Genomic DNA, 11,495 nt, shown 5'->3' with positions numbered 1-11,495 from the left:
AGAAAGGAATGAAACAGAATATTTAATACAAATGTGAGTGGTGAGGGTAGGACCACAACGTCTACAACGTGGAACATACTCTTAACATTAAAACTTGCACTAAACATTTCCATAGCTATATCACGATCTTTACCTTTGACACACTGAGGCAATACAAAAAGATGTGACGGGCGTTTCTTTCTCTCTCCTACTGGGAGGTCCTTCAGACCATGGATAGAGGAACTCGTGTCACTCTCCAGGATACAATACCTCTTCTGACTACACTCCTCCAGGACCTCCGTGATCGCTGCCTGATAAGCCCTCTTCTGATGCACATCTGATGCGTTTAACAAACATTCCCCAACGTCATAATATTCATCATTGGATTTTTCTACACAGGATCTGTCGTCTGCACCCCTGTCGTCGCCGTCCTTACTTGCATGAGCTCTTTGCAAGATGTGTTTGACCACCAATGATTCATTTCTGGGACACTTGATCTCTTTACTCCCCTCATTGTAACAAACGCTTTTAACGTCCCCTTCTATTTCTGTCACATCCACTTTGTCACAAATGAGAGAACCTGAAGTATAACAGAAAAAGTGCATGAGCTTATTTCACAAAGATTATTGATGAGTATTTTGAATTCAGGAACAGGGAAGTTCATGACATCGTCAGTGTGAAGAGCGAGTATACATTCAACGTCGCATTGGCAAGAAGAGAGTCACGCAGTTTTCAATGTGTAGAAATAAAGATGGTTTATGACAAAAACGGCTGACCTCAACAAGTATTAGGCACCTTTCAGAGGACAAAACTGTATACCTTGAAGCAGTGGCATATGATATATTCTGTCTCCCCCAGACATTAACTCCCCCACTCTGCATATAAGATTGACAGGAAATAGAGAAAAATGAACATTTCCTGTTATTGATCGCAGGGAAAATATTTACTAAAATTCTGATTTCAGTGTCTAAATTTTCTCTTTAACATTCACCAAATATCTTAATAGAATCTGAGTATATTGCTTTAGAGTAATATTATCATACTTGTGCCTATCACGAACAGCTGGAAATATTTGAGTTTCCTAATGTTTATTATCAAACTGTGTATACAACGTGCACTGCCAACCGTTGGTCAATATATTCATGATTATGAGCTGCAGTTTAGGTATTACCCTTACTTGTCAGTTGACATCATGATTAAACACTGAGTTATGGTATGTTATCACCCAGAACGATTTCGAGAGCAGCATACATGTTGGTTTTGGCATAATACAGTCCCACTTTCTTCTTATAGTAAAACTTTCTTACTTTTCCTTAAATACAGATACATTTTCGAAGTCAACATACGGAGTTGCCTGTCCTTCTTACCAAATTCCGCCACGCAACCACGTGTGGCACTGTTTGCAAATAGTTAGTCATTAAAATTCTCTGTATGCTTATCACAGACTGTGTCAAGCATATGCTTACTATATCAAGCAATTTGATATTCTTTTATACCGGACTATGGCCTCCAAATAACAGTGTAAGATGGGTTTGAGATGGGCGTCTCTGGCTCCGTTTCCCTCCGTGTCTACCCCTGGATGATCATTTTAGACTCTGTTGCCGACGTCCCCGCAGCCGGCGGATCGCCTGATCACAGATGGGGAATTGTCTGCTCAGATGAGTAGTATGCGAGCCAACATGGCCCAGAGCATGGCCGAGCTCAAGTTTATATTTGGTTCATGTCGGCTGTCTCGAGGATCGGTTATGGTCCACTCCTATAACGGATCTTCGGCAGGTTATTACTTCCACAACGACTAACGGGATCGGCTGGATCGATGCTCATGATATCAATCACTGGATTGTCTGGTCCAGACACGATTATATACAGACCACCGTCATATGGCTGGAATATTGCTGAGTGCGGCACAAAACAACAAACCAACCAACCAGAAAAGCCTATGTTTTCTGCCTCTCCGTCGAAGTCTTCATCGTCCAATGTTATTGTCCCTCTTTGCGGCGGTGCCTACAATACAGCTGAAGACAGAAGTGTCCCCTGGTTGTTCTAGAGCGCTCGGACAACCCGGTGTCTCTGCCATTCGAACTCTGCTGGGGAATCTTCATGTTCGGGCCACCCGTGAAGTGGACAAGAGGATTGCCCTTGACAAGATGGGTGGCAAGCCTGCCCGTGTCTACTTCACCTCTATGCATTTCATGACCACCACATGGGGGTGTCCCATTTGCCTGGTGTTGTTGACATCGATGCATATTTCAGCATTCTTTATCCTCCGTGGTTCCGTTTTACTGTATTCAGGAGGCCGACATTTACGCTTCCCTTGCCGCTGAGATTAGATCGTACGTGGGATGGTTCTCGGTCAGTGTCCGGGAGATCCTTCCCACCACTAGCGTCTGAAGAAATTACCCGACCCGTCCGAGGGGTCCCATCCAGTCTTGTTTCTACAGTCAGTCCTTAATTCTACAGCCCTCAGTTACTTTGACCTCCTTGATTGTTTGCCCCATTCGGTGTCGGGGTCTCAATGCGGCCGGCTTATAGTCAATGTTCAGATAGCGTAGGCACTGTGAAGCAGCCTCCGACGTCTTCAGCCTTGAAGGAGGTGAAATGGGGTTTAACGTCGCGTTCAAGATTGCTGCACCTAAATAGCGACGTGCATGTCCATGCGTGCGTGCGTTCGTGGCTGCTTGTACTAGTCAAGACTTATGCCGATTTTACAGTGCTAGCCAACTGAGATACCATGTCGCACTTAAGCATGAATACCCAACTCAGACACAGAGACGGCCAGTCCTTGTTTTAAATGTAAATCCTTCATGCCGAGCGTTAGGCCGGGTAACAACAACTATCATATTTTGACATCTTTTGGTATGACACGGTGAACCCCCGACCTTCCTCTTTCCGAGCAGACGTGCTACCACGAGACCACGGAGGCGGTCTAGTTTGTTTTGGAATCCGATTACGGAGCGTGTAATTTGAGCACTTTCACATGGACAATTAAATACTTTCTGCGAATGTTATGGTATTCTTTCTCTCTGGAATTGACTTAAAGTGGCTAGGAAAACTGATATTCGCAACGACATTGCAATCAACTTTTTCACTTTAATTGTCTTTTGAGGAGAAGCAAGAACATAAGGCTAGATGAGAAAAGTGAGGTAAGTACTTATTATAATCAAAGGCAATGATACAATTGTTAACTTGTATGTATTCTAACGGAAAAAGTAACTGTGCGTCATATAAAGATCAATAAAAGTACATGTATTCTAAATTAAATAATGCATATTTTAATGCGAATGCGTCCAGGAGAACGTTTTGGTTACGCTTGTGTTACTCAACGGCGTTAGTTTGGGGGTAGCAGTGTAATGACGGCATAGGACGCCATACCTCTGTATACAACATGTCTAGAGTGAGATTGAGCGACGCCTACGACAGGACCAGAACCAGCTCAATCGGGACAATCATTGGTTGTCATTTGCAACAATAACCCCCAGGCTGTGTTCTATCATCTGTGGTATTCAGTGGTTCGCCGCTGCTTGAATCAACGCAAACGATGGTCTTACTCGATAACGACATTGTTAATTGAGTTGTTACACCACCACCCTGCCTGTCTCTCTGCCTCCTGGTCTCCTGAGTTTTGCCAGTGACATTTTATGATACAACATTGATCAGAAGAATGTAAAAATATTATTCTGTATATTTTCAGTAACATAAGATTTACACTACTTTATATGAAGCACTAGGCATGGGTGTCCCTGTGGTATAAGGTGCTGCAATTAGTTGTGCAGAGTTGCGTCCCTTGGGCACGTCAGAAACTTCTTTGACTGTGGGTTCGAATCCCGGTTCGCCCATATTATGTTACTAGGTTTGTCAGCACCATGCACGTGCTCGTGGGTTTCAACAAAGTGGTAAACGTCTGAGACTTGCATCACTTCAGGTTCTCCTCCCATATTAAGCTGACAGCCTTAATGTAACTGGAATGTTTAACGGGCGTTAAATCCCACTCACTCACTCACTCATATGAAGCACAGTCACTTTTTCCGATTTAATTCCGGATTTAAAAACCATAATAAACCATTATTAAATCACATAAAAATATATTTATTATTACAACACGAACTGAATTTGCTTTTAAAGGAGGTTGTTATATATCCGGATTGTTTATTGAGTCAGTTAAGATTAGAATTAAAACTGCTTTGAAAATTATGTCAGTTATATCTCAGTGATTACTAACAAGAAGTCAACAATATATCAATTCAACTGTAAATTACTCTAAACGATAAGTGACATGCTACAAATAATTCATGGTATTCTATTTATTAGCTTCAATGACCAAAGTACAGCAGTTATTCATATAGTATCACTACATGCTTCGTATTTGAGTTTCAGAGGTTAATACAGCACCGATAATAATCTGACTCAACTTACCACCCTCCTCTACATTTGCATTCCTTGTCCAGACAATCTGATGTTTTACCATCAAGAACAATTTCAAAAAGAGCATGCGTGTAGGTTATGTATATTATCAGTAACAGTCAACATCGGAATTGGCAAAGTGGGATAAAATATTTTTTTAAAACCACACGAAATCATATTCAACAACACTACACATAGGAATAATGTTTAGTTTGTTTGTTTGTGTGTTGTTTAATGCCGCACCCAGCAATATTCCAATTATATGACGGCGGTCTGAACCAGACAATTAAGTGACTGACATCATGAGCAACGGTCCACGCCGTCGGGTACGATGAAACAAATCACCAACCCTGATCGCTCGGTCTCCTCTTACGACAAGCATCGAGCTACTAAATATGCGAGCCTCACCACCCGAGCCTACGACAAGCATAGGTTGCTGAAGACCTATCCTAACCCTGAACTTCACTTGTCCCAGCGAATAATGATAATACGATCGGAAGGATTCTTAGAGTTGGTTCTATAGGAGGCAACAGTGTAGACATCTACTTACAAAGACAGGAATTCGCCAGTAACACCAATAATCCAAACACACTGACCGTCTCCATGGCTGTACGCGAATCATTTGAGTTAATATTTCCCTATCAATTATGATCGTGAGTCATATACAGCCGGTTTCAGATATGGTTATGTCTTTCTACACTTGAATAGAATGTTGAATCTGTCAAAATCCCGCCTTGATGTTTCAGGCTCTAACATTGAAACGGATCTGATATGCAGTCCCGTCATTTGTGTCTTCCTTGTCGGCCGGACACAGGCTCGTTAAACAACTAAACTAAATGTCTATTTCCAAAGGAGCAGGAGCTGTGTACTGTCGTGAATTAAAGACACAAAACCTTTCCTTATTCAAAGGCGACTGTGCTTGTCGTAAGAGGCGACCAACAGGATCGGGAGGAAAGGCATGCTGACTTGGTTGATGCATGTCATCGTATCCCAATTGCATTGGTCGATGCTTTTGATGTCAATCACTGGATTTTCTTGTCCAGACTCGATTACTTACAGACCGCCGTCATATAGCTGGAATATTGCTGAGTGCGGCGTTAAACAACAAATATAGAAACAATCATAAGGTTTTATGCTTCTCGTTAGTTTTTCAGAAGGCGCATTAAACGACATGTACCCCTCGTGATACTGATACAACTTATGTTGGGCGTAAAAGGAAAATGAGGGATACAAATTATATGTATAGATCACTGAAAATCAGTGATGACACCAGGTGTTCGCGAGTGAAGCTTTCTCCTGGTACTGGGCAATATACTTTCGTTTTTATCCTTGATAGTTAAACTAGGTCCGGAGTAACCTATCTTTTATCCTTGAAAGTGAGACTAGGTCCGGAGTAACCTATCTTTTATCCTTGATAGTTAGACTAGGTCCGGAGTAACCTATCTTTTATCCTTGATAGTTAGACTAGGTCCGGAGTAACCTATCTTTTATCCTTGATAGTTAAACTAGGTCCGGAGTAACCTATGCCTGTCTCGGGAGGCGACAGGAAGGATCGGGTTGCTGGCCTCGGCTGATTGCATGCATCGATTCCCGAAGACTTTGGGCGTCTCTCATAATGTCAGTCACTGGTTTGTCTGATTATTTACAGGATGCCATGATGTAGCTTGTTTTATATGTTGTCGAGGTCTACGACTGCTGAACTGTGTCCAATGTTTAGAACTCAGATGAAACCCACCACCACAGGTAAATAAGAGACAAACAGAGGACTACAATCAGGGCGTATGTGGGATTCGAACATTCCATCATCGGATCCTGGCATGACTCGGGGACGCAACACTCGAATCCATGTTTTGCGTCTGTCGAGGGATTTACTGACCACAGGTTGACAGACTGAGCAAAGTAAAGTTTTCAAAACAAGGATTGTTTCCTCTGCATCGACAACAACCAAACTGTCTGGTAGTAAATTGAGAAAGGGACAGGTGTAATTAAACTGTACCCATAGCTTCTCCCATTTTGATTATAGGTAGAAATTGTATAGCTGAGTAAGGTACAGAAGAACTTGAGATTCTACACAAGTCTTTTGTGCCTAGTATAGATAAGGTCTACCTCGAAAATCCTATTTATCTATAATACTTTTCATCATATTGTGCTTAACATATGCTCTATAAGTGAAATGGATGCAAATGATCATTACAAATTACAAACATGAGGCTCTTTTCTTGTTGATACACATATGGACAAACACATGGTAGGAGGCAGATTTTATTGCAGGCAAAGCATGGTGACAGGTCTTTTTTACAAGTTATGTTTTTAATTGTCTGTCGTGATGCATCAAAAATCAATTTCTAGTGAATAATCATGTCCTGTAAACTGTCCTTGAATTAACTGTGCTTACATCAAGGGTTCCTGTAATAAAATATGGTAGAGCAGCTCCAATTTTCTATTTTTCGAGCCTAAATCCTTTGTTTAAAATTCAGACCTCGATGTTTATGCACTGTTCAATGCCATCACAAGGGGTTTACAATAACTAAAAACGAAAAAACCCTTTCCATAACCCTTTTCCAAACATAACATAGTCTACAAGCACCATGCACAATAAACAATGGTCCGTAGAGTGAAAGGTCGGTGGTTCGATCCCCTGGCCCCGTCACTCCAAAAGCTGTTATAAGATGGTACTTGCTGTTACCCTGCCTGGCGCTCAGCATCATACAGCCATGACTGGTCGGATCGGTGTCTGTTCAATCCGCCTGAGGCCGTGTTGTCCATTTTAAACTACAGCATGGTATCTCAGTGCGTTAGCGCTGTAAAACCGGCATAAGCCCGGACTAGTAGCCACACACATGCATGCACGTGAAGATCAGGGGTAGAATAGGTCTTCACCAACCCATGCTTGTCGTAAAAAGCGACTTTGCTTGTCGTATGAGGCGACTAACGGGATCGGGTGGCCAGGCTCGCTGACTTGGTTGATGCATGTCATCGGTCCAGATTGCTCGGATCGATGCTCATGATATCAATCACTTGATTATCCGGTCCATACTCGATTACTTACAGACCGATGTCATACAGCTGGAATATTGCTGAGTTCGGCTTTTAACAACAAACAAACAAACAAAGCATGCACGTCTATAATTGAAGTAAACATAATCTTGAACGCGACGTTAAACCCCTTTTGACATTACCATACAATATAAATATCACTAAATGGTCACCACGTCAAAAAGTAAACGTTACAAATGACATGGATGAGGAGTTACACATTCCATCAGATGACCCTATCAATGTTAATGTCAGGTGTGGTCACCAATGTCAGGTGTGGTCACCAACGATATCGACAGTAGAAGATGCAAAATGGTCTGTAAAAACACTGTCACCTTAATAATAGTGCAATAAACAAAGCAAGAAGCATTGACACTATTTCAGCAAGGCTGGCAAGGCTGGTTTATCGAGTCTGTCGGTGAACAGGCACCAGGTAGTAATCATTGCATCCTGCTGCTCCATGGTCACGTGGGTCATCCGGCATGTGGTAGTGAGGTTCAGCAGCATCTCCTTCTGGTGATCCGATTGGCTGCTGGACACGTGGCTCATCCGGTTGAGAGTAGTAGACCACGCCCTTATCGCCTCCTTCGTAAGACGTGGAGCCCGAGTGTGCTGACCTCCTGAAACACGAAAAGACTCAGTCAGAATGAATGGATAATATTGTTGTATTTCTGCTTTAATTGATATGTCTCACAGGATGAAAACATTATGACAAATACTAGTTCAAGTCCGTGTTCTTATTATTTACCTTTTAACACAAATAGCCATGATGAAACCAACAGAGACAAACCCTGTGACAAAGCCAACACACACAAACAGAATCTGGGTGTGACGTTCACCTGCAATGAAAAGGAAACAATGGACATATGTTATCCAGGACAAAACAGAATATCCTGACGTCGGAGTGCCTGGGGACAGATTAGACCCGTAAAGATCCGGGGTAGAATTGGTCTTCAGCAACCCATGTTTGCTGTAAAAGGCGACTATGCTTGTCATATAACTAGAATATTGCTGAGTGCGGCGTTAAACAACAAACAAACAACTGAAGACAAAACTTCGCGCGTAAGACCCCAACATGATGCAGTTCACAGAAAATAACCCATTTACTAGAATCATCGAGTATGGCTGCAGTGTTGACCTGGAGTCATAATTAGGAGGATTTATTTTTTAAAACGACCATCAGTGGATTACTGAACTGCCACAAAACACAACGTGACATTACGAGATACGATGCTACAGAGTAATCATCAATCTATGCCCGTCCCAGCCTCCCCTCCCGAGATGCGTTCATGATGTACTTGTAAAATATGTAGATATTAACCACCTGCCACAGATGTAGTGATACATACAATAGTACTATGTTCTTAATAATTCAAACACTCTTCACCTGACGAAGACCATGGCGCCACATGTGTGTCACGAGTCTCTGATTCTGAAACAATTTTCAAAAAATGATATGGGGGCATATAGATCAATGCAATAACAATGTAGGACAAAGACGTCCAGTTTGACCTACTCAAGTTTTAAACTATGCTTTTCTTTTCAATTGACGTTTTCTCATTCAAAAAAAAGGAAATAAGATGTCAGAAGAATGTATTCATTGAACCATGCCCGATAAACATTGTAATACATAACAATATATTTTGACTCAAGTTTTGTTCCCCTCCAAATACAACATGCCCTGAATGGTCTAGGAACCTCAACTCCGCTGCTTGCAACTAACAACAGCTAATATATTTTATTGGAATCCCCCTATTTATTATGGTGGAGAAAGAGGTGCTTTCAGATATGGAAAAAGAATAACTTGGTAAATTTGGAATAAATAAAAACTGGGGCTCTCCAACAGAGCATAGAGTATATATTTTCTTTAACAATCGCATTCTCATCCCATCAGTTCGTGGTAAGTAAGTTACCATACCTTACACATACGTGATAGATTATTTTTCATTTCCTTAGCACTGTACGTTGATACTAATAACGTTTCGTTTTTTCGTTGGTGTCAATCTAACTTTCAAATAATGCAAGCTCAATTTTGTGAATAATTATGCTGAATTAGTGAGCGAGCATATATAGACAAGTAGAAATAGTGAGTGAGTGAGTATGTATGGCATTACGCCACTATTACGCAATATCATGGCGGGGGACACCAGAAATGGGCTTCACACATGGTACCCATGTCGGGAATCGAACCCGGGTTTAACCACTAGTCTAAATAGTCTCCAAGTAGAAATAGCAAAGGACATACCCTTACATGTGACTGTAACGTCAGAGCCGTTGTGTCCTGTAGAAAAGGAAGATAATTAATTAACGAAGACGTTTAATTCTAATGATATCATTACACGTTTTTTCATCAAAGGTGCCTTATTAAATAATTACCTTCCAGTCTCATCCATATCTTGTCAGGGAGATAGTCACGGACAACATCCACCTGTAAACTCCACTCTGGTTGGCTGATGTTAATCTCCTTCATGAAGTGGACTGCCAGGTCGCCACCATAGATTGTGTACACTGTACGTGTCTTGTCCCTGATGGACAGTGCGGTCACGTTGCTGTTGCCCAGTCTGACGTCCAGCAGGGTGACGCGGCTCGCAGCTCCACTGACTCTACAGGTGCAGGTGCTTGTTTCCCGAGATGACATCTTCAGTCGGTTGCTGCTGATGTTGACCTCCTTGCCTGTTTTTGTCTTGTTGTCACACAACAAGACACTGGCAACTTGGTCTGAAAAGTCATATCACGATTGTTAAGTTCTTCATGAGGAGGGGTGGTCGGGTAGCCTAGTGGTTAAAGCGTTCGCTCGTCACGCTGAAGACCCGGGTTCGATTCCCGATATGGGTACAGTCTGTACCCCGCCGTGATATTGCTGGAATATTGCTAAAAGCGGTATAAAACCACATTCACTCATTCACTCACTGTATGAGGAGTCATAAATTTGATTTGTTAACAAGGGATGATGCTTTGCTTTAAACATGATAAATAGGAAAGTATTATAATCAATGATTATGGTCGTATTTGCATATGTGAATATAAGTACGCACATCTGAAACTATGTATATGTAATTATATATTCATGCATACACTCCTTCGGAAATATACAACGCTTAAATATTAATTTATATATTGTGATAAATGGTAAGACAATTGCAGTAGAGTTTCCAGCTGCCAGTGTCAAATATCCGTGTATAGCATGTTCCTTGAACACTTGCCACGTGGAGATTCCGGCTTAGAATAGATCCCCAGCAACTTTTGTCGAGCGAGACGACTTAATATTGGGCCGACCTTACAGCTTGAATATTGTTAATTGCGGCATTAAACGACAAACAAATCACTTTACTTTGGAGTGTCAGATATTTGGGTCAACTTGTTATAAAGAGTACAACGCGATTACAGAAAGAAATAAAACAGAGAGCAACATATAGACTTGAATGGTTACAATAGTCTGGTCAGCTGGCTGTTTCGGTACGTTTGGTTCGTGACATTCAGATTCCACTATTGTAGTAAGTGAGTCGATCTATGTAATGAGCATCACCTTGAAAACTAGTGCACAAAGACGTTGTTTCAGTGGTAACATGGCACAAACTAAAACAAACGTGGAACATAGTCTCGCTTAAAGTTTAAAATCTTCACTATATGTCCCTGTAAATGGCAGGCTGTAATTTACCTTTAACACACTGATGCAATACAACCAGATGTGACGGGCGTTTCTTTCTCTCTCCTACTGGGAGGTCCTTCAGACCATGGATAGAGGAACTCGTGTCACTCTCCAGGATACAATACCTCTTCTGACTACACTCCTCCAGAACCTCCGTGATCGCTGCCTGCAAAGCCCTCTTCTGATGCACATCCGACGCATTTAACAAACATTCCCCAACGTCATAATATTCATCATTGAAATATTCTACACAGGATCCGTAGTATGCACCCCTGTCGTCACCGTCCTTACTTACATAAGCTCTTTGCAAGATGTGTTTCACCAACACTGATTCATTTCTGGGACACTTGATCTCTTTACTCCCCTCATTGTAACAAACGTTAATAACGTCCCCTTCTATTTCTGCCACATCCACTTTGTCACAAATGAG

General features: G+C 41.8%; 1 protein-coding gene across 1 annotated transcript; it reads right to left on the bottom strand.

Moving 5' to 3' along the window:
* Nucleotides 1–7,475: 7,475 nt before the first annotated feature.
* LOC124117251 lies at nt 7,476–11,286 on the bottom strand. Its single transcript, XM_048383442.1, has 6 exons — nt 11,075–11,286; nt 9,793–10,134; nt 9,662–9,697; nt 8,804–8,848; nt 8,165–8,255; nt 7,476–8,036 (listed from the first exon to the last, which is right to left on the bottom strand). The coding sequence occupies exons 2-6, from the start codon at nt 10,052–10,054 to the stop codon at nt 7,820–7,822; spliced, it is 651 nt and encodes a 216-aa protein (XP_048239399.1). The 5' UTR covers nt 10,055–10,134; nt 11,075–11,286; the 3' UTR covers nt 7,476–7,819.
* Between the last annotated feature and the right edge of the window lie 209 nt (nt 11,287–11,495).

This window comes from Haliotis rufescens, unplaced genomic scaffold (assembly GCF_023055435.1).
Source record: "Haliotis rufescens isolate VD_foot unplaced genomic scaffold, xgHalRufe1.0.p SCAF_48, whole genome shotgun sequence".
NCBI lineage: Eukaryota > Metazoa > Mollusca > Gastropoda > Lepetellida > Haliotidae > Haliotis > Haliotis rufescens.
The sequence above is the reverse complement of the archived record's forward strand: the minus strand, read 5'-3'. Positions and strand labels throughout refer to the sequence as shown.

What these genes read in the sequence shown, in the direction of transcription:
- LOC124117251 (XM_048383442.1), bottom strand. Translation starts at nt 10,054, where the DNA reads ATGTCATCTCGGGAAACAAGCACCTGCACCTGTAGAGTCAGTGGAGCT. An exon ending in GATATGGATGAGACTGGAAG is followed by an intron (nt 9,698 to 9,792) that starts GTAATTATTTAA and finishes CCTTTTCTACAG; the next exon opens with GACACAACGGCTCTGACGTT. An exon ending in GGCGCCATGGTCTTCGTCAG is followed by an intron (nt 8,256 to 8,803) that starts GTGAAGAGTGTT and finishes TTTTCATTGCAG; the next exon opens with GTGAACGTCACACCCAGATT.